Raw genomic sequence first — 25,839 nt, forward strand, 5'->3', positions numbered from 1 at the left:
TGACTTCAAAGAGAGGTACGTTATACTACATCAAATACAGTATGATGTCATTTATATAAAAACCTATTTATGAATCATTTTATATATAAACAACAACAACAAAAAAACCAAACCCATTGCCATTGAGCAGATTCTAACTCATAGTGGCTCTAAAGGACAGAGTAGAACTGCCCCACAGGGTTTCAAAGAAGCACCTGGTGGATTCGAACTGCTGACTTTTTGGTTAGCAGCTGTAGCTCTAAACCACTACGCCACCAAGGTTTCCATTATATATAATCTTACGTATAAAGAAACGCTTCAGAGGATAATCACTGTTAATCGTGGTTCTCCTTAAATGATAGAGTTTCAGACTTATTTTTACTTTCTTTTTTATTTTTTTGCATTTTAATTTTTTTATACTGAGCATGCATCATTTTTCTAGAAAGGAAAAAACTATTTACTATCCAAAATTCATAATAAAATAAGAATGAAATACATGCTGGTATTCAAAAGAGCTTGGCATCAGGTTTCCTAGGAGAATATATTTCAGGAGAATATTTCATGGTAACGGAGCTATCATTGAATGACACCTCCCTCCGAAAGTCTATTTAAATATCTATGGAAGGGATTGTATGTAATTTAGCTTTATCTTCTCCAGCTATGCTTTCAAAAAGAAGTTGTGGTAAGGAAATACAATCACATATGAATATTATCTCTGAAACATTATGTAATTCTTAGTCCTGGCTTACTCTAAAAATTTAGAAATGGAAAAGTCCCATTTATCTAAATCTGATCACAATTACTCTTCTTGGGTTTCAGGAACCTATAAAATCACGTGCACCACAACTTCATTTAGAATACAGGTTTTATAAACAGCTCGGCAGTGCAGGTAAGTCATGCCTTTTCCATCCATTTACTTAGCTTATATCTTAGTTGGAAACCCAAAAATATGCAAATTCTGTTGTGTGGTTTACCCCTTTTTATCAGAGCATGTACCCCTTCTGCTTGCTGCATAGGGAAATAAAGACAGTCAGCCGAAAAGCTACTTGCTCTCTGACTCCTAGAGGGGTAGTTGAGTTGACCGGGGACCAGTGATGCTGTGACTATGCCCACAGACTGACCTTAGAATGCATTTACCTGCCTGAAACACATAGTATGGGGTTTTGCTTTTTGCTAGTTCATTGATTCTCTTTTCATTTTTTTCTGTATACCAAGAGAAAGAAGGGGTTGGTATTTGCAAGGTATATTTTACCACATTGATACTATGTATGTGTTTTAAAGACATTTCAGAAATACACATTCCGAAATATAATACCATAACACTGTCATTTTGTCTATTCTTATTAATTTACAAGAACTGTCCATATGATGGAGCCCTGGTGTTTTTGCAGTGGTTAAGAGCGCAGCTGCTGACCAAAAGGTTGGCAGTTCAAATCCATCAGCTGCCCCTTAGAAACCTTATGGGGCAGTTCTGCTCTGTCCTGTAGGATTGCTATGAGTAAGAATCAACTCGACGGCAATGGCCTTTTTGGTATTCATTTGATTGTAATAACCATGGCCTTTGGAGATTTTTTAAGAATAAATTTATAATTTTTTTAATCATGTCTGTTTTTTACCTAAAAACTCTAATTTCTCAACTGTCTGGCTTCCAGAAAAATATCTTGACTAGTAAGCAAATGTTACCAGCCCTAAGGAGGCTGTCCTACAGGTGCACCTGTAGGACACCTCTCTCAGGAGACGAAATCCTTCAGAGCTGGTTTCATCATTTGTAAAAGTTCCTTGGCTTTATGCTTCTTTTGGTATGACAATTTTATGCAAATGACTGAAACATGGTTTTTATTTCAAATACCACTATTGAAGACACTAGTGAAGAAATTTGAGTTTCACTTCCGAGACTATATAGAATTATATAAGAGCCACTGGGCGTTATTCAAATCTTAACATACCCTGATCACAGCAGCAATCAGCCATGGTCAAAACCTAGGGAGACCAGAGAGGACATTTGTCTTCCATTGAACCTAACATAAATTCTTGCTTACAGTAGCCTCAGGTATTTGTTGATTGATTATATCCTTAAACATCGTGTTCCTGGCATAGCATTTAAGATTGGCAGCTGAGTTCACAGGCTTTATATATAACTTGAGGCTTGTCTTCCCGGATGCCCCAGAACTAAACTTTAAAGTTGACTCTCTTCTTGTTCCTGGTTTTGTAAATTTCATGATGATAACTATGTGTAGATCACTTATGATAAATATGTTTTTACATGTCTCACAAATCTAAGGCACAGGTAAAAACATGCTAGATCCAGCCCAAACTAGAAGTTTGAGTGGGCCTGAGGGAAGTGATCAGGCCAGTATGCCCTTCTGTATAGACCTTCCAGATCAGGCCACCTTCCCTTTTCATACTCTCCCCAAATACAGGAGAACATTGTAGGTTCTTAAAGTTTTGGCATTCTCCATGCACTGAAAACAAGAGTAATAGAGCATTTGGGGAAAAGGGTCTCAAAAATTGCCTTTAACTTTAAGCAGCAGTGGAAAACTGGAACCTCTGAGACTGGTACATCCCTCGTTGCACTCGGTGGGAATAGGAGGGCTCTATTGTAGTGGACAGGCCAGTTGTTGACTCATAGTAAGGTAGGCTGGCTATCATTGGTCTTTTTCCCAGTACCTCTTCTGACAATCATCTAAAAGTCACAAAGCTTTCTAGGTTTTACATGAAGTTCAGTGGTGATTCACTTGTTCCTGGCCTCCTTGTTCTGCTTTTTGAGATCACCTAGTGTTGTTAAAGTAGCTATCTTCTTAATACTCTTGCCTGCAACTACCAAGGTAGCCACAAGCTTCTCCAAGATGGAAAGAGCCTGAAAGATCTACCTCAAATTTCTTCCAAGTGTGAGAATTCTTCTAGAATTTTCTTAACAAATGGGCATTCATCTCTGCTTGACCTCTTTCATCTATAGAATTCACCACTCTGCAAGGCACTTCAGTGTTGGAAAGCCCAAGGTATTGGAAGTTCTTCATACTGGCCCAGCATTTTCCTTTTCTTATTTTCATGGAACCAAGTTGGGCCCTATGTTAGCAGCCCAGAGGTGTTCATCCATAGCTGTTACATGCCACTCCCTCCATCACCTCCCTCCAGATCTTTTTAAGTCAAGTGTCTCCAGTTCCTTTAATTTTTTTGCATAACACGATTTGCAGATATTTTATCATTGAATGATGGCAGCTTATATAAAAAAAGATTTGTAGGTCTCAACTGAGTACAGCTTCATAAAAGCATAAAAGTCAAGTATATGAAATGGCTGCTAGAAAAGCTAGTGTAAAATGTTGAATTAATAGAAATATTGTATCCAGATAATGGAAGATAATAATACCACTGTCTCCATATATACAGTAACTTCTGTTATTTTAGGAGGCTCACTTAAGAGGAACGTCACAAAATTAGAACTCAGGTGTCTGTGTGTGTGTTTGTGTGCAGGTGCTTACTGGTGGGGAGGTAATTTGTGGAGGAAACACTGCATTTTGTAGTTATGTTATGGATTTTTGAGTACCCGAACCCCTTAGATGTCATTTTCTATTTTGTCCCATTATTACTAAATATTAGGATACTTTTCTATCTTGATTCTCTGGTCTTATTGATTATGAATTGCCTAGGTTTCATGAGACCATAAGCTTCTTGAGAACAAGGGCCTGTGCATTCTTCACCTTTATGTCTGAAGTGTATCAAGGCCCAACGTAGTTCTGTCATGTGGTAGGCAGTCAGTAGATATTTCAGTGATGGAAAGAAGTTACGAAGGTTTGATACACTTGCCTTTTTAGATTTTTGACAGGCTCTTGATAAAAAAAAAAATTCCTTGAGGATGGCCAGAAAGGGACATTTATTTTGAAAGTAGACAAGATATTGTCATTTCTCATTGTACATGGGACCATGAACACTAGAGCTTCTTCCCCTGTCTTCCAGAGTAAGTTCCCAGCTGCAAATGTAGTTAGCATTTCTGTAGCTAGAGCAGATGCCACTCTCTTTAGAAACAAGGTGATGTCACAGCATTGTAAATAAGCTAACAGCTTTTCATGCCAAAGGCACACAAGGACCAAAATAATGTGATCAGTGTTCTTACTCACTAATGCTGTGTTTGTCATTACTCATCCCAGGCCAAAAGCTTTGCAAAATATTTGAGTATCTTGACATGCAACACTTTAAAATAAAAATTAAAAAGCAAAAACCAAAAAACATTGTGATACGGGATTTTCAAGGAATTAATCAGTGCTCGTAAAACACATAGATGAAATTCTTTGGAGGAAACGATTGATTATAAATTTAAAGATTACTGCTATTGCAATCATACCTTGAGATTTTAAATACCAAAAACAGGAACTTTGGTGTTGGCTTGGGAGTATGACCATTTATTCCCCAAGTACCTAGCTCTGAATCATTACCTTGGCTTTTTGGACATCCATTTCACCCTGACCATATAATCTGGAAATCCATACCAGTTCTCTAATCATGTGTAGATAAGAAGAAAAATGGTGGCCCTGGATGATTGTGAACATGGTTTAACTTGGAGCTCTTCGTCATTGTCCATTCTTCTCTTTGTTTGATCCTTAACTGCTTCCCTTTCATTCCCTTCTGCTCTCTAGTGGACAGTCATGCATTTCAAGCTTTGCTGGTAGTAGCTTTGCCATAAGGAATTTCAAGACCTGATGATTTACTGTTAGGGTTAATATGTCCAGGATAATCAAGGAAGAATGTAAATAGGGCCTAGAGGGTCTTGGAACTGAGAGCAGGTTATCTTGATGTTTCTAATAATTGTCATTTTGTCTATTTTCATTTATTATAGAAATCAAATTACAAAATATTAGAGGATATTTTGGGAGGAGGTGATGATTCATGCACTTACCACCCTAACCCAGCTACATTTCACTTTAATGTTTCTTTCTCTCCTTTCCTTATGCAGACATATTTCATAGTTAATCTCAGCTCACACAAAAGTATGTCTTCTTTCACTTAACATTTGTCATGAAGCTCCATATTCTTAATGCTTCTGATCATTGTATGATATCCCATCAGCTTCATAGGCTATAATTTAGGCACCCATTTTGTATTTGGGTTACATTTAGATTGTTTTTATTTGGGGAAGTCATTTTCCCTGCTGATTTCATAACTCAAGACTTCTGTATGTTCTTCTTAGTCCCCATTTCGTTTCTCTTCTTGCCTCTCCCACAGTTTCTTTCACCACGGGCTGATTTTCAGACCGAATTTATTTTATTTGATGTCTAAGAAGTTTTAATATTTGGCTCTGAATACTTAGAGGAATGAAATAGTACAATGCTTGAAACCACGTAGAAGCAGATGATGGTTTGAAATTGAGGGTAGTGGTGAGTTTTTTTTTTGTTTGTTTTTCCTCACTGTATTACTCAGAGCCTGCACGTCAGGTACAGCCCCAGTTCACAGCGTTGCACCTGCTGGGCAGCAAATGCCTGGGGAAGCTCACGTGATAACCTTGTTTAAACAGCAAAATTCAAAGCTCCATGAGCTTCTGGAGGCCAGTGACTGATCAGAAACACTTGCCAACTGGAGATCGCTGCAAAGGTTTTACTTTTAAACACAGTTGCTTTTTAACCTAGTAAGAGATGAAAAAAATGTTAAAGAGTGGTCTTTATTTTCCAAAAAGGTACTTAAGTGATACTGTTAACTCTGTTTAAGAGCAGTTGTATGGCTTTTCCAAGGTGCCTGGACACTAAAAACTATAAAGTTTTATTGTCTCTGACATAGACATCCTGTGGTGATATTTAGGATTTTAAGCTTTGGTAGATTTGAGGTGCTTGCTGGTTGTTGCTGAGCTGAGGATTACTGACGAAGTTTCACTGGCTTAATTATCTGTAAAATGTAATTCTGCTTGAGCAGTGAAGAAATGAACTCTGATCATCTAATTGGGTTATCTTGATGTATTTAATGTGCAAAACAGGGAAGTGCTAAATGTTTTTTGGTTCTTTTCTATCTTTAGTTTCTAACCTCTTCCTTAACATTTTGGCTTTCAAATATTTTCCTTGAGCGATGTGATATATTGTCGGTGACTGCCCTCCATTTTCAAGAGAGGAGAAATGTCAGGCTCACGTGTGTGCACTGAAGACCTGAGAGTTAGGACTGGCCAGAGATGCAATTTTGATTGGACCCCTTTTTATAGATGTGACTCCTGAACCTGGTTTGTAGTTGATTATACTTTTAGTAAATTTCAGTATATTTTATTTCTGTAGACTAGATGTTTACCTTCATAGAGTCAGTATCTCCCAAATGTATTTGAATAGAGAACACATTTTAAGTGGAAATTTATTGAAAGAATACTAGCAGCATGCATGAAATTTTATGTACCTGTACATTTAATCAGATAGAATAGGAGAAATATCAAATTTTAATTCATTTATTTAGTATATAGTATTAAATATTATCACAAATATATACTGAAAATATAAAATTACGAACATGACAGAAAGCAGTAATCATTACACAGAACTTAAATGTGGTATCAGTTGGTCATTGCTGTCTCTTCTTCAATGCCTAGGTCATGCACAGGCTCACGCATCAGCTTCTTGCTCAAGCACCTTCCTGGCATTCTCACAATACATGTGCTTCTGTATTTCCTAAAGGCATGTAGCAACTGTATATTTGTTAACTTTTTCTCATACACATTATTTTTGAATACCTTACGGAAGAAAAAGTATTAACAGCGTCGATTTTCCTGGCATTACCTGCTTTTATATTTCAAAGAGCACTAACTTTTGTAGAACGAAGTTTGGGAAATATTGTACTGGGTTTCTCAGCATTGAGATCTTGCCTGTCCTTTAAGACCTTATTGGAGATCCTCCACCTTCATGAGTTCAGTAAATGTTTATATTGTTATTGTTGTTGTTAGGTGCCGTCGAGTCAGTTCTGACTCATAGCGACCCCACGCACAACAGAACGAAACACTGCCCAGTCCTGAGCCATCCTTACAGTTGTTGTTATGCTTGAGCTCATTATTGCAGCCACTGTGTCAATCCATCTCGTTGAGGGTCTTCCTCTTTTCCACTGACCCTGTACTCTGCCAAGCATGATGTTCTCCTCCATGGACTGATCCCTCCTGACAACATGTCCAAAGTATGTAAGACGCAGTCTCGCCATCCTTGCCTCTAAGGAGCATTCTGGCTGTGCTTCTTCTAAGAGAGATTTGTTTGTGCTTTTACTTGCTGGAATTACAAAGATGAATAAGGCAAGGTCCCTGCTCTCAAGATTTAAAAGCATAAAATCTGACTGGAGGGTGATAGACATGTAAAATAAATACAGTATAAACAGGCATTATGATGGACGTATTATAAGAATGTAGCAGTCAGTTCTGCCTTGTGGCAAGGAGTGAGAATACCAGGAAAGACTACAGTAGAGAAGGTAATGTTCCAGGTGAATCTTGAAAAACTTAAGTAGGTATTCATCAAGATGGTGTTGGGAGGGAAGAAGAAAGGCAGAGGGGCACCCTCACCTAAGCCCATGAAATAGCAGGAGAGGAGGCATGAGGGATGAAGCAGCAGACAGAGCTTGTTTGGGAGTTGCATGGTATTGGGTAAAGCTGTGCAAGGTCAGGGGGATAGTGAGAAGTAAGCCTGAAGAGGTTAGCTTGGGACAGATCTTGTAGGAGATTGTAGTATTGGAGAAATACTTAGGCTTGCATTTTAAAAGGGTTATTCTGGTATCAGTGTGGTAGATGAATGAGAGTCTGAAGATAGGGAGACTAAAGAGGAATTTTACACGATCCTGGCAAGACCTCCCTCAGCCCAATCTTGCCTCTCTACCACAATCTATCCTGAAGAAGAAGCTCTCATTCTAATTATCCTACTTAATAGATCACCAGGACTGATTTCATCATGTCCTACACCCCTGTTTACTTCATTTGAACTAGAAGTGCTTGACTCTTGGGTTATCACTCATCGTTCAGACTCTTTATCCCCGTAAAGCTCTGATTCTGCCTAATCAAATCCAGTTTCACAAGTTCACCTCAACATCCCAGGCCCTCAGAGTCTGTTGTAGCAAAATCTCCTGTGTCCTCAATCGTTCCTGAGTGCTGTCTTCATCTTCCCAGTCTAAATGAAACCTGGCTGCCCCGTAAAGACATGAGTCCCCTGGCAGCCCTCTCAAGTGGTGCTTACTCTCTCATACTTCAAGTACCATGTTCCTTTATTGCTACTTCCAGACTTTTGTCCCTTTTTCCTCCCTAAAGTTCCCATCAGATTTTATCAGCTACTACTCTTCCTTCTTGTAGTCACCTGGTTCACTATTTTACTATACACTACAGCTGTCATTTTTAAAGATTTTAATATTCACATACACAGTTTTTCCCATGCTCTAGGCTCTCAATTCTTTCACTGCCCATCTCCAATGGTAATTGTTCTCCTTACCTTATCAACTACTTAGCCATTGTATCGATAGACGTTACGCTACCAATAACTCTTCATCCATAATTTTCAGCATTATGCTCTTCCACTGCCCCTCCTATCATTCCAACTCACTCTAGCTAGTAATTCCATCAAAAAATTCTTCCACTCCACAGTTACTGCCAGTCCGTTAATCCTACTATCTTTTCACTATCAGTGGCCAACCTAATGCCCTCACTTCCTTCTTTATCCAGGTGTCTTAGTCATCTAGTGCTGCTACAACAGAAATACCACAAGTGGATGGCTTTAACAAAGAGAGATTTATTTTCTCACAGCCTAGGAGGCTAAAAGTCTGAATTCAGGGTGCCAGCCCCAGGGGAAGGTTTTCTGTCTCTGTCGGCTCTGGAGGAAGGCCCTTGCCGTCAATCTTCCTCTGGTCTAGGATCTTCTCAGCACAGGGACCTGGGGTCTGTTGGACATGCTCTGCTACTGGCACTACTTTCTTGGTAATATGAGGTCCCCCTGACTCTCTGATTGCTTCTCTTTTGTATCTCAAAAGAGATCGACTCAAGATACAACCTAATCTTGAGGGTTGAGTCCTGCCTCCTTAACAGAGAAGTAGGATTTACAACACATAGGAAAATCACATCAGATGGCAAAACAGTGGACAGTCGCACCGTACTGGAAGCATAACCTAGCCAAGTGGACACACATTTTGGGGATCACTGTTCAATACATGACACCAGGTGAGATTTCCAGATCCGTTGTCATGATCACTCTTCTCCATACACCCTAGATTCCCTTACCTAACCCTCTCTCCATCATAGTCACCTAGCAAAACCTCAGCCCTGGCTCAGCTCAGCTCTTCAGTCCCCCATTTGCAGCTAAATATGATTAGAGAAAACACAACCATGTTGACTGGCCTCACTTTAAATAACATGACCACAAATCTCAAGTGGGCCTTTTGTGCTGCCTGCCCATCCTTTTATATCTCCCTAGTCAGGTCCCTACGCATCCACTGCCCTAGGTGACCTCATCAAGCCTGCAAAAGCTTCCTTTCCTTCCTCACTCTCAGCTGTGATACTGTTTATATCAGACAGAATAGAAGCAATCAGAAGAGAACATCCACATGTTCCCACCACCGAATCTATCAACTTGCCTTCATCCGTATTCCATTACTATTCTTCCCTCCTGATAAAATGGATGACTTGCTCAGGCTCCTGTGTAAACTCCCACTTGTCCACTGGCTCCTATCCCCTTTTGCCTACTCAAGGCTTTATTTCTACAATTGTCCCTTCTACTTTCCTGTATTATCAGCTTTTCCTCTCTGTAACGTCTCCATACAAATGTGCTGAAAACCTCCCAACTCAAAAGCCTTTTCTTAAATCCACGTTCCCTTCTAGTCCCCACTAAATCCACCATAATTTGTTTATCCGTTCATCTGATGATGGGCACTTAGATTGTTTCCATCTTGCTATTGTGAATAATGCTGCACAGAACATGAGTGTGCCTATGTCTATTCGTGTAAGGGCTCTTACTTCTCTAAGATATATTCCTGGGAGTGGAATTGCTGGATCATATGATATTTCTATTTCTAGCTTTTTTAAGGAGGTACAATATCTTTTCCCATGGTGATTGTACCATTTTACATTTCCAACAGCAGTGCATAAGAGTTCCAGTCTCCCTGCAGTCTCTCCAACATTTGTTATTTTCTGTGTTTTTGATTCATGCCAGTGAAATCAGGATGAGATGGTATCTCGTTGTAGTTTTGATTTGCATTTCTCTAATGGCTGATGATCTTGAGCATTTCCTCATGTGCCTGTTAGCTGCCTGAATGTCTTCTTGAAGTGTTTGTTCATATCCTTTGCCCATTTTTTTAAATTGGATTATTTGTTTTTTTATTATCGAGGTATTGAAATATTTTATAGATTTTAGAGATTGGACCCTTGTAGGCTATGTCGTAGCTAAAATTTTTTCCCAGTCCGTAGGTTCTCTTTTTTACTCTTTTAGTAAAGTCTTTTGATAAGTAGGAAACCCTGGTGGTGCAGTGGTTGAGAGCCATGGCTGCTAACCAAAAGGTTGGCAGTTCACATCGACCCTGGGCTCCTTGGAAACCCTACGGGGCAGTTCTACTCTGTCATGTAGGGTCACCTTGAGTCAGAATTGACTTGACGGCAGTGGTTTTTTTTTGATGAGTATAAGTGCTTAATTTTTAGGAGCTCTGAGTTATCTGGTTTATTTTCTGGTGTTTATGCATTTTTTTTTATGCATTGTTAGTTATGGTGCCTCAACATATTTTTAAGTGAAAGATTTGCAAAAGAGTAAAATATGATCCTATTTGCTTACTATAAAAATTCATATTTAGTGCAGATGTGCCTATATGAGCTATAGAACATACCTGAGTGAAATATTAAAAATTTAATAATGATTACCTTTGAAAGAGTATAATTAGGAATGAGAAGCGGTAGTTTTCTAAGTTCTCACTTTATATCCTGCAGTAGTATTTGAATTTTTTTACCCTAAACATGTATTTTTATAATAGCTAGTTTTTTAAAAGACTGCACCAGTGGATTCTCTCTCCTACCTCTTGCATCCTCATAGCTTGGTTGTCAAAACCTGGCCCCTGTTGATCCTGAGCCATGTATTGACAGCTTCTAGCACAAGCTCAACAAATGCTAATAAAGTGGTACAATATCTTGTTTCCTTTCTATCTAAACAACTTCTTGTAGGAAGGGGGAAAAGCAAACTGTAAGCTAGAATGAGCTGTCTTATGCAGTATGATTTCCTATGTCTGAGTGAAGGGGGAATGAAGGAGTATTCAGGTAGAAGTTGAGGGAAATTTGTACATTGGGTAGAAAGACAGAAGAGATGACTTTCTAAGACCTATTTGAACTCTAAGATTCTATGATTAAAAAAAAAAACTCTTAAAGATGACATGTTACTATACAAAAAGCATCCTGGTTGTATTTCCTATGTAGACATTTATATTTGGTGTCTTAGTTTCAGAGAACAACTTACTTTTTGGAAGTTCATTACAGTGTAAATGTAACCTTGGCAAAATGAACATCTGGTGGTCAGTGAATCAACGTGGGAACATGATCTAGTATTTCCACATAATGGGGTGGCAGGAATGGGGGTGGATTTTTACTTGCAAAATGTGGTTCAAATTATTGAGCCTGCGGTTGTTGGAGAATTTCCAAATTTATTGTAAACAAAACCAAAAAATTTTTAATGTGAAACTCTACAACTGTATGTAATGATTATGAAAAATTACTGTTTCTTTTCCTCATTGATGGAAAATCAAAAGTTTTAGATCTTCTCCTGTGACTAAACCAAATAGGTTCTTCAGTTTGTATTGTCCCGCCCCCCGGACCTTCTTATATCATTGTGTTTTGATTTTTCAAGGCACAGAGGTCTTTGGCAATGAGGACAATTATGCCTTTTTTTCAGATGTAGTTTCTATAGATTGTTCTGAGTACACAAGATGAGGAGTCAGGGACTTGAAGGTTGACTCTGGATTCCCTGGAACTTGCTTGCCCTCCTGCTAGCTTCAATATTTGTTTGGTACAATGGGTCAGCTTGCTTCACAAGAAAGAACACCATTTAATCATGGTAATTAAAGGCTGTAAACCTTGCAATCAGCAGATGAAAGCACCTTGTGAGTTGTAACCATTTTTGTTATCATTTTCTTCAGACATCAGTGTTGTGTTAATTGTATTATAGTCACCATGGGCAAGTCCTAATTTTATTTTCCTTTTACGGGAATGTTTTTAGGCTTCCCTATGCCTGCATTGTTGTTTTACTTAGGGAGGCTGTATATAGTCAATAAAAAAGTTGTCCAGCGTGGACCATGGTTTCAGGGGACACCTAGGTCAATTGCCAAAACAAAATGTGTTAAGAAAACGTTCTGCATCCCACTTTGGTGAGTGGTGTCTTAAACGCTAGCAAGCAGCCATCTAAGATGCATCAATTGGTTTCAACCCACCTGGAGCAAAGGAGGATGAAGAACACCAAAGACGCAAGGTAAATATGAGCCCAAGAGACAGAAAGGGCCACATAAACCAGAGACTACTTCAGCCTGAGATTAGAAGAACTAGATGGTGCCCAGCTACAACCGATGACTGCCCTGACAGGGAGCACAACAGAGAGTCCCTGATGGAGCAGGAGAACAGTGGGATGCAAACCTCAATTTCTCGTGAAAAAGACCAGACTTAATGGTCTGACTGAGACCCAAGGGACCCGGAGGTCATAGTTCCCAGACCTTCTGTTAGCCCAAGACTGAAACCATTCCCGAAACCCACTCTTCAGACAGGGATTGGACTGGACTGTGAGACAGAAAATAATACTGGTGAGGAGTGAGCTTCTTGGCTCAAGTAGGCCCGTGAGACTATGTGGGCAGCTCCTGTCTGGAGGCAAGATGAGAAGGCAGAGAGGGACAGGAGCTGGTTGAATGGACATGGGAATACAGGGTGGAGAGAAGGAGTGCGCTGTCTCGTTAGGGGGCGAGCAACTAGGAGTACATAGCAAGGTGTATATAAATTTTTGTGTGAGAGACTGACTTGATTTGTAAACTTTCACTTAAAGCACAAGAAAAAAAAAAATTCCCCAGCCCACAAATCTTTTATCAGCACACCTCCCGCTTAGGCTTGTGGCATACGGGAATAGGCCTTGGTGAGCAACAGGTTTTGGGCAGAGATATGCCAGAGCCACTGCCTAAACAATTCCATATAGGACAGTATGAGGATGAAAATCTGTAGCTAGAAACAGGGCTTTGAACTGGTTCCGGTTCAAACCCCTGCTGAGAATTTGCGTTTTTAACAAGTTCACTGCTCAGAATTTGCATTTCTACCCCCAGGTATACTGAATCAGAACGTACATTTTAACAAGCCCTCTGGGTGATTCTTATATATAATAAAATTTGAGACCCACTGCTCTATTAGTGGTTCTCAGAATTGATACCTAAACAGCAGTGTTAGCATCACCTGGGAAGTTGTTAGAAATGGAAATTCTCAGCAGAGGTTCCAGCCAGAATGAACTGGTTTGAAGTCCTGGGGAAGATCTGTCAAGGGCTCTTGGGATAAATACCATATCATAGCTGAATCTAAGCCTCAGCTGCTGAGCCCTGGCTTTTCAGCAGCTATTTAAATCTGCTAATGACTATTCTGATTTGCCTGTCTTGTAAAGGAGATGCTAACCCTCAAGGAAAGGAAAGACAGCAAGATCTTTATTGAAACTTTACACCTAGAGTCAAGCTCAGGCAAAATCTCATCGGGCAGAGAAAATAAGTAAATTTGTTTTCAGTAGGTGCTTTATATGGTTATTTCATTTTCCCCCATTTTTTGAGCTTAGGGAAGTTTAGTAACTTACCTAGGGTCACACAGCGGGTACACTTGAGCTAGGAATGTGTTTGTCCCATGTTTTTGTACAGGTCTGTGTCTTTTATGCATACACACACATGTAACCAGCAGATGGCCAGGCTTCCACCTAACTATAAAACAGTCATGGAAGATAGTTGTGTAAACATTTTTTGGGGACAAAGGCCCAGAACTTTCCCACCCAGTGAAATGGTAGAATTTTGTTTCACATGGTACCTCCAAATTCTGTGACTTAAAAAGACTGCCTTTGTTATCTTCATACCTTTCATGATCAGGGGCTTTCTAGGTTTCGAAACTATTTTTTCTTTTCCCAAACAAAATTAATAATTTATATTGACTGCATGAGCCATGTATACAACTGAGAAGCTCAGAGCTACCATATGCAAGCCATTTTCAGAAACCTTTGTGCTGTGGATAAAGCGTTAAAACAGCTGATGAAGCTTTATAATTTTCAAGTTGGTAGGAAAGAATGGGAAACCCTGGTGGCATGGTGGTTAAGAGCTACAGCTCCTAACCAAAAGGTTGGCAGTTCAAATCCATCAGGTCCTCATTAGAAACCCTATGGATCAGTTCTGCTCTGTCCTGTAGGGTCGCTATGAGTTGGAATCGACTCAACAGCAACAGGTTTTTTGGTTTTTAGGAGAGAATGGTTTTTTATGCCATCAAAAAAGACAGGAGGCTAACCAGAAACATCATTTCATCCTGTAAATTTCTTCCATAGTACTTATCAGAAACATGTACTTAAATAGTTGTTTACTGGTTTGCTGTCTCTAACATTCCCTCTCTTTCCCAATCTCTTTGTCCCTGAGGGCAGAGACCAGCTCTGATTTGTTCAGCAGTGTCCAATGTCTGCTCTGGTGCTTGGCTCATATTAGGCTCTGAATAAATACTTAATGATTTTTATTTTTCTGTTACATATGTGAGCCTTCTGTAGACTCATCAACTTAACTGATATCAAATAGTTGAGAGTGGGGGCAGTACTATGGCGGGCTGTATTATGTAGTAGAGCCATATCTTACCTGGAAGTTAGGTTCAGTGTCAATGTGCATGACAAAAATCAAGCATAGAATTACCAAAAAATCAGATACAGAATGACTCTGGAAAAACACTTACATCACTCAAAAATACAGCATTTATGGCTTTTTATGTATACAACTTTGTGCAGTTGTGCACATACATACACCCACACGTGATGTACACAGTAATGTATACTATAAAACTCCATAGAGATTATTTTCAGAAACTAAATCAATCAAAATTTATTAAGATTAAAAAAAAGACCAGAGGTTCTGGTTGGTACCAGGAAAAGTTTTGAATCTAGGCAGCTGTTAAAATAACAGGAACATGGTTCTGCTTCAACAGGAATAAAACATAGATCTGAAGAAATCATGAGAAATTGTGTGAGGTTGACAAGATCCTCCTAGAATGTTGTGGACTTCCTTGTTGTTAGGCGCTGTTGAGGTGGTTCTGACTCATAACGACCCTATAGGACAGAGCAGAAGTGCCCCATAGGGTTTCCAAGGAGCGGCTCGTGGTTAGCAGCCAAGCTTTTAACCGCTACGCCACCATGGCTTTGTGGACTTCCTCAAGAGCACATGGGAACGAGCTGGGCAAATACAAGAAGCACACAGGAAAATCAAGAGTAAGAACGTCAGAAGCGATACTAGAAAGATGGGAAATTTACTTAAAATAAAAGTGAATCTTATATAAGAGGGTAGTCGCAAACAAGTAGCATGCCTCAGTTTAGATGTCCCTTAGTAAAGAATTTTAAGCCTTTTGGTCTCTAGTTGAGTAGAAAGATTCTATAACAAGAGAAAGAATGAAAATAGTGAACTTCGTAAAAGAAAGAAATCTGAATCCTTTCTCCCCAGGCCTGAGTTTTCCAGAAGTCTTTCTGCCAGAGATTTTATATATATATAAGAAAAAACCCAATGTCGTCGAGTCGATTCCAACTCATAGTTACCCTATAGGCCAGAGCAGAACTGCCCCATAGAGTTTCCAAGGAGCACCTGGCGGATTTGAACTGCCAACTCTTTGGTTAGCAGCTGTAGACACATACCACTAAATTCAGACAAAATGGATCTTAATTGGTATAATGGGCAGCCTTGAAATTACATTTAGAGGACTATGGAGATTTAGATACTTGTCATCAGTATAAATGAATAAGTGGAGACAGCCAAAAATTAGAGTGAGGAAAAAAGTTTAGCCCAAGTTTTCTCAGTGTTTTCTGTGTGACTCAAGGTTAACCATTTGGCTCTGCTGTGCCTCAGTTTCCTTTTCATATAATAGGAAAACTTTGTTTCCTCTGTTTGCAGACCTGTTGGAGTTGAACAAGGTAATGCCAATAATGGCCTTGAATCTTTAAGGGAAAAATACTGTAGAAACACAAGACAGTATTGTTTCACATTGAAGCTGAAGGTCTGACTTTGCTGTAGAAATGGAAATACCCTAGTTACATTTTTCATAGCTTTTTTTATAATCACATTGAAGGCTTAATAGTTGCAGTTTTGAAGAATTTTTGATGGGTTCTCAAGTAATAGTAAATTAATATTTCCCAGTCTGTTCTCTGACTCAATAGAGCAGAATTCTAGCTATGATGAACCCACTACCTCTCTCATCTTGAGGGAGGTGTTTCTTTTAGAGAAGCTGAATGTGGTCAGATTGAAATACAGTTATGCACACTTGTGCCTCCTTGGAGAGGATGAACACTCCTCCTTCCACAACTCCATAACCTTTTATGCCAGTTTGGGACTCTTGACCACAGGCATCTTGTAACACCTGGGAAAAGAACTCCAGAAAAGAAACACAAATTACCGTACCTATTTGTGTTCTATAATATTGAGTCAAGTCCATTATACAGGGATCAGGACAACTGGCTTGCTAAATAATGTTTGATCCTTATCGTAACTGTATTCATTTATGAAGTCTCAAAGAAGTGTTATTAGTGCTAAACTACTGAGACATCACAAGTAAGGTTTATCACAGTGGCCTACCGACATTAGTGAATGTTACTCTCCCGAAAATAAAGGATAGATATTTGGGGGCCACCTCCTGCCTCCACTGTGGAAGGTAGGATTTCTTGTGAAGCCAGATAGCATAACCCATATACCGTACCTATTGCCGTGGAGTAAATTCTGACTCATAGCCACCCTAAAGGCCAGAGAACTGCCCCATAGAGTTTTCAAGGCTATAAATCTTTACGGAAACAGATTGCCACATCTTTCTCTCAACTTCCAATTTTTCTAGATTAATACTTTGCACATTCCATGTTCCAGTTATTAATGGATGCTTGCAGCTGTTTCTTCTCATTTTAAGTGATGCCACATCAGCAAATGAAAGTCCCAAAAGCTTTTCTTCATCCGCATCATGAAGGTCAACTCTGCTTTGAGGAGGCAGCTCTTCCCCAGGCATATTTTGAGTGCCTTCCAACCTGAGGGGCTAACTTCCAGCCGTATATCAGCCGTGTTCTGCGCAATTCATAAAATTTTCACTGGCCAGGTTTTTTAGCAGTAGGATACCAGGTCCTTTTTCCTAGTCTGGCTTAGTCTGGAAGTTCCGCTGAAACCTGCCCGCCGTGGGTGCCCTGTTAGTATTTGAAATACAGGTACCATAGCTTCCAGCATCAAAGCAACACTCAAGCCACCAGGGTACGACAGACTGAGAGGAGTAATGGAGTGAAAGGCTTGGCTTAAGATATTTCTAGTATCATGCTAGCTGGTTTACTTCTCTTTTCTCTCTACTATAAGCTCCCCAGTGGCAGAGCCTGCGTCTTATCTTTTTTCTTCTCTCCCTAAAGCATCTAGCATGGTGTCTGGCAAGTAATGAGTGCCTAGGAAATAATGGTTAGAAAGAAGAGGATGAACAGTTAGTTACGTGTGTGTCTTAGTCAACACTGTTTTGACTGCACAATAAACTAGCTTAGATCAAAAAGGGAGTTACTGGAAGACCACAAAAATATGTCATGGAATCAAGGAAAGGAAGCATACAGGTCTCACTAGGGGTTGGAGCAATGTACTGGGAAGCCTCTAGGGATGAAGACAACTGCTGTTTGTTCCTGGCTCTCTTCTGCCTAGGACTATAAAATCTCTTGCCTCTGCCTCTCTGTTTGCCTGCTTCATTCTTTTCTCCACATCATTAGCCTTCTCTGCTTCTCTCTACTTTGGTGGAAAAAGGCCTCCCAGGCAGCCCTTGCCCTGTGTCCCATTTGCAAGTTCCTAGGAAAGAGACTGGCTGACTCGACTTGGGTCAGCTTTCCAGTCGTGGATCAGAAAGCTTGTGTGGAGGTACAGAATCATGGGGGCTTTGAGAACTGAGAGGAAGCAGTTGACAGGATGACAAGAGAATGGTGAGCTTACAGACGGAACTTTTCTTTCCTGCAAGTAACACTGCTAAAAAGCAAGACATTTTGCCTTAAGACAGTTCAGACATCTTGAGATTCTCAAAGTGGAGAGGAGAGCCTAAGAAGAGCTGTGTGGTGTCCTGCAGAGGACAGTGAGCATTCCCAGAATGAGAGCAGCCCTTCGCACAGCTAATCGCACCTGTGTTTGTGGTAGTCCCCATACTCTTGCTGGAAAAACAGAATCTTAGGAAACATTCTGTTTATGGCCTCTAGTAATAGAGGCAGCCTTCACATACGTTGAGGGAATCTGAAATGATAAGTTGAGGCTTAAAGCCACACTTGCCAAACTTTCACCCTCTAAGGACCTGGTGCTTTCAGTGTGAGTGGCCAATGTGAAATAAGTAAATATTAGGGCGACAGCAGACATCTCATATTTAAAAAAAAAAAAGTTATAGTCCTGTTTACTGGGTTGTTCCTAAAAAAATGGGTGTGGGAGTATTTGAAACTCTCTTAGCCTTTGAATATACTTTGCAGAAGGAGCAGCACCACTGTCACTGTTGTTCCTCTTAGGGAGCAGAACCTAAACATAAACGTGTGTCTGAGTTGGTGAGTCAGGAGCAAGAACCTGGGATCGGTCTGTGAAAAGCATCCCTGTCTTAGAGTATATGGAACAAATTTCAGACAAAGAAACGTGCAGTGTGGTCTTCTTTTCCTTTGAAAGTGTGCCTCTGCGTTTCCAAATCTGCTTACATTGTCCAGGAAATGTTTGTAAATTATTTCCATTGATCTTACGGTTTAAGTTCAATCTGTGGCTAATGCTTAATTTCGTGAAGAAAAATAACAGGATTATTTTATATACTGGTCTTGGAAGGGTGTAATTCACATAGCCAGTACCAATAATTGCTCATCTTTAATGGAGCTAATTTAGTGGTGTTGGTGCTGTGAATTTCTGTGTTCTTCCAAGGAGGAAACATCGTGACCTTAGCCTTTATTAACTAGCTACACTAGTTAACCAAACAAGGAACTGGTGTTTCTGAAGCCCAACACTCAGTGCACAGGATAAATTTTATGGTTGTGTTTTCCTTTGCATGCATTTTCCACAAGTAGCTGCCCCATGTCTTGGGACATTTCTCATATTATTGCTAACAATGTACTCTATATTGAAATATAAGCAAAAAAAAAAAAAGCTCACAGGTAATGTTGTAAGAGACCTGCTCATCTGCTAAAGCCAACCACCACGTGGCCCTTCTGTACCCTGTAAAACTCAATCTCTAAGTCACACAAGGCGTATAGAGCAATTGCGTTTAATTACATACATAAAATGTTAGAGAAATTGTCCTTCTCCCTCCTACAAAACAAAACCACTTCTATTTTAAAACACTTTGCTGGTGAAGACTTGTGGGCCAGTAATTTCTTTTGTTGCAAATTGAGTGTTATGGGCTTATTATAGAAATCGTTTGGACTGCATACATCTCACAGGAACACAGAGTGCTGACACCTTTTCAGTGTATTGTTTTGCAAAGCGCAGAACTGCAAAGGTATTTGCTCAGTGTGAAGGCAGAATTTGTTACTTGGATTTTCTTGTCTTTTAAGGAACTTCATGAAAATAGAACATGAGGTTTTGAAAATAGACCCACGTAACTTACATGTAAGTGGACTGGGCTACAGAGTTGTGATGAGTTGCAGAAAGTTGGTATAGTACTTACGCAGGCTCATCCCAGAAGGATGTTTACCTGTGTTTTATTGACTATGCAAAGGCATTTGACTGTGTGGATCATAACAAACTATGGATAACACTGCGAAGAATGGGAGTTTCAGAACACTTAATTGTGCTCTTGAGGAACCTTTACATAGATCCAGAGGCAGTTGTTCGGACAGAACAAAGGGATGCTGATTGGTTTAAAGTCAGGAAAGGTGTGCGTCAGGGTAGTATTCTTTCACCATACCTATTTAATCTGTATGGTGAACAAATACGAGAAGCTGGACTGTATGAAGAAGAACAGGGCATCAGGATTGGAGGAAGACTCATTAACAACCTGCGTTATGCAGATGACACAGCCTTGCTTGCTGAAAGTGAAGAGGACTTGAAGCACTTACTAATGAAGATCAAAGACACAGCCTTCAGTATGGATTGCACCTCAACATAAAACAAAAATCCTCACAACTGGACCAATGAGCAGCATCATGATAAACGGAGAAAAGATTGAAGTTGTCAAGGATTTCATTTTACACAATCAACAGCCATGGAAGCAGCAGTCAAGAAATCAAAAGACGCATTGCATTGGGCAAATCTGCTGCAAAGGACCTCTTCAAAGTGTTGAAGAGCAAAGATGTCACCTTGAAGACTAAGGTGCTCCTGACCCAAGCCATGGTATTTTCAGTCACATCATATGCATGTGAAAGCTGGACAATGAATAAGGAAGACCGAAGAAGAGGTGACACCTTTGAATTGTGGTATTGGCGAAAAATATTGAATATACCATGGACTGCCAAAAGAGCGAACAAATCTGTCTTGGAAGAAGTGTGGCCAGAATGCTCCTTGGAAGCAAGGATGGCAAGGCTGCGTCTTACATACTTTGGACATGTTGTCAGGAGGGATGAGTCCCTGGAGAAGGACATCATGCTTGGCAGAGTACAGGGTCAGCGGAAAAGAGGAAGACCCTCAACAAGGTGGTTTGACACAGTGGCTGCAACAGTGAGCTCAAGCATAACAACGATTGTAAGGATGGCGCAGGACCGGACAGTGTTTCGTTCTGTTGTGCATAGGGTCGCTATGAGTCAGAACTGACCCAACGGCACCTAACAACAACAACAAGGCTCAGGTTTGGAAAAAGCCCCATCACTGAAGCTTGTCAGTGGAAGCTTATTTACAAATAGCTGCAGACTCTAAAGGTCCTGGTGCCGTTTTCCTCCCTTCATTCTAGGTCATGCTTTTACCTTCTGTCTTTGCTCACATCTCCCTTATTTGTGTACCTGCGTGTTTCTCTTCTTTCCACATCTCACAGCCATTCTCCAGACACTGGTAATGGCTTCATGACTGGCCTTAGACTGTCCTGGCAGAGGGCAATGAGTATTCCCAGAAGGAGAACTGCCGTTTTCACAACTAATTGTGCCTGTGTTTGTTGTAGTCACTATACTTGTTTAAGGAGATCAAAGGCAGTGCAAATTTGAGTCCAGACTATGGACTAGACTAACCACACCCTCACACGTTCCTCTGCTAACAGGAGTTGGTCGTAGTTAAACACTAAGAAGGGAGGTGATGTTAGTATCCCCAGAGCTGTGGAATACTGCTGAACAAAGAGATGAGTCATTGAAGTCAGTAGTTCCTGTGGGTTATGAGAAGGTGGAAACATGTATCTATTCTCTTGTTATTAAAACTTAACTACTTCCTTTCCAGTGTCTATCAGTGTCGTTGATTAGAGAGACTACAATTTCTTTAAGTTTCAGTAACAGATTTGTTGTTGTGTGTTGTCGAGTTGATTCCGACTCATAGCAGCCCTATGTGATGGAGTAGAACTGCCCCACAGACTTTCCTTCTGTTTACAGGAACAGATCTCCAGGCCTTTTTTCCCTGCAGAGCCGCTGGGTGGGTTCAAACCACCAAGCTTTTGGTTAGCAGCCAAGCACTTAATCATCGCGCCACCAAGGCTCCTTAGTAGCAGACTACATAGAGATAATTTCTCACACTTGCCATCAGTATACTAATCTAGTTGCTAGGTAAACATTTTCATGTTTGTAAGAATGTAACTTTTCTATAAGAATGCTTATGACAAAAATCAACAGGAAGATCGATTTTTAACATTGGCAACCAGCATTGTTGTCACCCTTTGTCTTCAACTCCTAGGCAGCTAATTTATATTCCACCCACTTAAAAGGAGAGTTTGTCAGCTCCATACCCGTCTGCACTCTTATGTTTCCAGCAGCCTAACACACTGTTAACTTCTACCTGCATTTTCCTCTTTATGCTTCGTATTACTTTATCAGCCCTTATCAACTTATGGGCAACCTCTTAGTAATAACTTTTTCAGTCATAACACAAGGACTAACTAGCTAACTTAGTAAAAAAAGTACTATCAGCCGTGTCCATAGCACTAATTTGAGAGCCACAGAGTTATTAAAAAGAAATGGTCTCCACCCTTCAGGAAACTAGAGCCTCACTAGAAAGAAAATTTAAGGCTTACTGAGCTTCTAGTACGTTCATGGTAAAGCACTGTAGTTGTCATCGTTGGCTGCTATCGAGTTGGCTTTGACTCATGGTGACTTTATGTATAACAGAACGAAACATTGCCCAGTCCTGTATCGTCTTCATGGCCGTTGGTGTGTTTGAGTCCGTAGTTGTGGGTATTCCGTCAGTCCATCTTACTGAGGGCTTCCCTTGTTTTTGCCACTCCTCTACCAAATATGATGTCCTTTTCTAGAGGTTGGTCTTTCCTGATGATGTGTCCAAAGTAAGGGAACTGAAGTCTCTCCATCCATGCTTTTAAGGAGCATTCTGGTTGTATGTCTTCTAAGACTGATTTGTTTGTTCTGGCAGTATATTCAGTATTCTTCATCAACACCACAATTGGAATGTATCAGTTCTTCTGTTTTCTTTTTCATTATCCAGCTTTTGCTTGCATATGAGGCAACTAAAGAGACCATGGCTTGGATCAGACACACTTTAGTCATCAAAATGACATTTTTCTTTTTAAAACTTAAAAGAGGTCTTTGCGTTGGATTTGCCCAGTGGAACAAGTCGTTTGATTTCCCAACTACTGCCTCCGTTGATGTTGATTGTTGATCCAAGCAAAATAAAATCGTTGACAACCTCAGTTTCTTCACCATTTATCATGATGTTCATTGGTCCCGTGGCTGTAGTGTAATCATGAGTTCTTGAGACGCATATGTATATCCTGTGACAATATTATGAAGATGTGCTGTGGTAATATGGGGAGCCCTGGTGGCGCAGTGATTAAGAGCACGGTTGCCAACAACCAACAGGTTGGCAGTTCAGATCTACCAGCCACTCCTTGGAAACCATATGGAGCAGTTCTGCTCTGTCCTATAGGATTGCTGTAAGTCAAAATTGACTCGATGGCAGCAGTTTTGTTTATTTATTTATTTTGTTAGGGTAGTATGAGTAATAAAATCCTTATTTTTTCTGTGCTTTATTCTTTTGACCTTCTTTTTATTTACTGAGATATTTCTGCCTTTAACAACTTCACTAATGACCTCTGCCATAATTTTTAAAGAAATTTGCTTAACTAGCTGGTGGTTAAAAGAAACTCCAAGTGAAAGCAAAATAGTCTTCGTTTTTCCAATTTCAGAGCGCCCTCATGCTCTGCTCGGCCCTGTACTTTTTGCTAGCTGCGTATTTGCTACTCCTTCAGCCTTCAGGATGGTATTCCTCCCACCCCACCCACATCAGCTCTTAACCATCCTTCAGGACTCAATCTGTGACCCCTGCTCTGGGTGCCTTCCCCAGTTTCCTCAGCCAAGGTTAGGTGCCCTTCTTTACTGCTCCCAAAGCACTATGTTCTCACTTGTGATGTTTGATGAATAGACAAACTGACCACCAAACACTTTGAACTTAATTGAATTTGAAACTAGAAGCAGGAACACTGCAGCATTTATTCCTCAGACTAACTAACTGGTAATCAGCAAGGTAAATGAGTTCACCTTGCTTCCCTGCGAGTCTTCATGCCTCCTCGGTGACCAGAATTATAAAGTCATCTTGAATGTTCTATCAGGTCACATCTGTTCTGACTGGAGAGAGATTTGGCTGAAAGCTCAACTAAGAAAATGAGTACAGGCTGCAGCATCTGTTCCACTGACCGCTGTTCTTTGGCAAGCCACTTAGCCTCTACTCTCCCATTCAGAAATAAGGGTGACACTTGACACTTCCCTTTCCCAGGGCTATTTTGATGCTTAAGGAAAGGAATTAGGATATTAAGAGAGTTCAGTAACTGGACACTCTGCTTTCATACTGTGATTAAACTAGTGGATTTTTTGGTTTGTTTTATGCTTTTTTTTCCCCAATCAGGAGACTTCTGGGAACAATTTATTAAATGGACTCAGAGTTAATGAAACATATACTTATCTTCTTTTCATGTTTATATTAATCTAAGCATATGCCATGTTGCTTTCTGAATTCCTAAATGGTGTGCTTAATTTATTAGGCATTTGGAGATTGACTCCTTGGTAGTTGTATTGGAAAATCAGCACTACTGTACTCTTGATGTAATCTTACCTGTGTTTTTATAAGAGAAAATATTGCTTCTTCCTTTATGACTTGAGTTTATACTATGTCAACATTATCATCGGTACCTTGTAGTCATCAATTAAGTTCATATATAGACCACGTTTTAGTAAGCCTTTAAAGAAATCAGTTAAGTTCCTATCAAAGTAACGTGACCCAGCAATACATGCTGCCACTCTGAATGTCCACGAACTTAGAGCACAGGTACACGTGGTGTTAATAGGGAAGACAGACACATGGACAAAGAAAGTGTAGTGGGAGAAGGTCAGGATTATCAGGAAGAGCCTCACTGTCCTTTGGGTAACCTCATTTTTTCTTCTAAATGCCTGCTGGAACTTTTGTGACATTTTAGTTATTGTTTACTTGTGTATTAAGAATCAGAAAAAAATTTTTTAAATAAAAAAAAAGAATCGGGCCTCTCTCAGCTTTTGAGGCACCTTTTGAAATGTGATAGATACACTCTGTATTTATAACTTAATCGTAGGAAATTCAGTACTAAGGAAAGTGGAAAGTTTTCAGAGACTGGATTTTTATTCCGTAAGTATACCAGTGCTGAGCGTAGGTAGTCTTTTTGGAAAAAGAAATGCCCCCCTTCAATATACAACACACATTTTAAAAGATTTGTGTCTTAGATGCTGTCTGCTATAGAAGAAATCCATCCTCCTGTCTTGGGTTTTCTTTCCTGACTCCTTTGGATAAACGAAGCTTTGAAACTACTTTGAGGCTGAAGCCTTTGGTAACTGCATATGTGAAATAAACAAGCTGTAAAATCTCAATTTCTTTGGCTCAGAAATGTGAGATTATTCCTCTGCTCCTGCCTGTCCTCACCTTCTCTTCCCCCACCATACAGATTTGAGCTCATGTTAGCAGCGTGTGTCTAGTGATAGTCCAGCTCCCAAGAGGCCCGTGAACGAGATGATTGTAAAACACTTTTCATAGTAGGGCAGACCAGGTAATCCTGATTCTTTAATTCTGTGTCTAGCTGTTTTTGTTATTAAACCAGTCTTCTTTGAGTTGATTCATAAGTTGAACTGGTTTAAATTGCAAAGGGACATTTTTCAGTCTGAGAAATGAGAGGTATTCAGTTTGTTCTTTAAAAAACAACAATGCCTTTTATTTTCTGGTATCTTTAAAATGATGCATTGTTTTTATATAGTTATTCTCAGAATTTTAAAGACTGTGCTTAAATTTTTTCCTTTCATCTCTTCCTTTGGAATATCATCTCATTTATCTGTGTATTCCATCTGCTTTCTTGGAGTGAATTTGTTTAATGTTATTACCCCTGCTGCTAATTCCCCATTTATTGGTAATCTCCGAATCTCTCACAAACACGTCAGGACATTTCAGTAGTTGTGCTAGAAGCCACTACCATTGATGGACCAAAACCAGAAAGAGCTTGACTTGGGAGAAAAAAACATCATCTTTTCTTTAAAAAAAAGAAAAAAAAGCAAGAAGAAAACTGTATAAAAACAACAAAAGAGGATTACCGGTGTCCTTATGTCCATAAAGATTTTC

At 39.9% G+C, this 25,839-nt stretch overlaps 1 protein-coding gene across 1 annotated transcript in view; it reads left to right on the plus strand.

Moving 5' to 3' along the window:
• Nucleotides 1-25,839, plus strand: part of CSNK1G1 (casein kinase 1 gamma 1) — a 154,768-nt gene that overhangs the window by 87,169 nt on the left and 41,760 nt on the right. The window contains 1 exon segment of the mRNA XM_010598038.3: nucleotides 799-868. Coding sequence (XP_010596340.2) covers nucleotides 799-868 — 70 coding nt within the window.

This window comes from Loxodonta africana, chromosome 13 (genome assembly GCF_030014295.1).
Source record: "Loxodonta africana isolate mLoxAfr1 chromosome 13, mLoxAfr1.hap2, whole genome shotgun sequence".
In the NCBI taxonomy this organism is placed as follows: domain Eukaryota; kingdom Metazoa; phylum Chordata; class Mammalia; order Proboscidea; family Elephantidae; genus Loxodonta; species Loxodonta africana.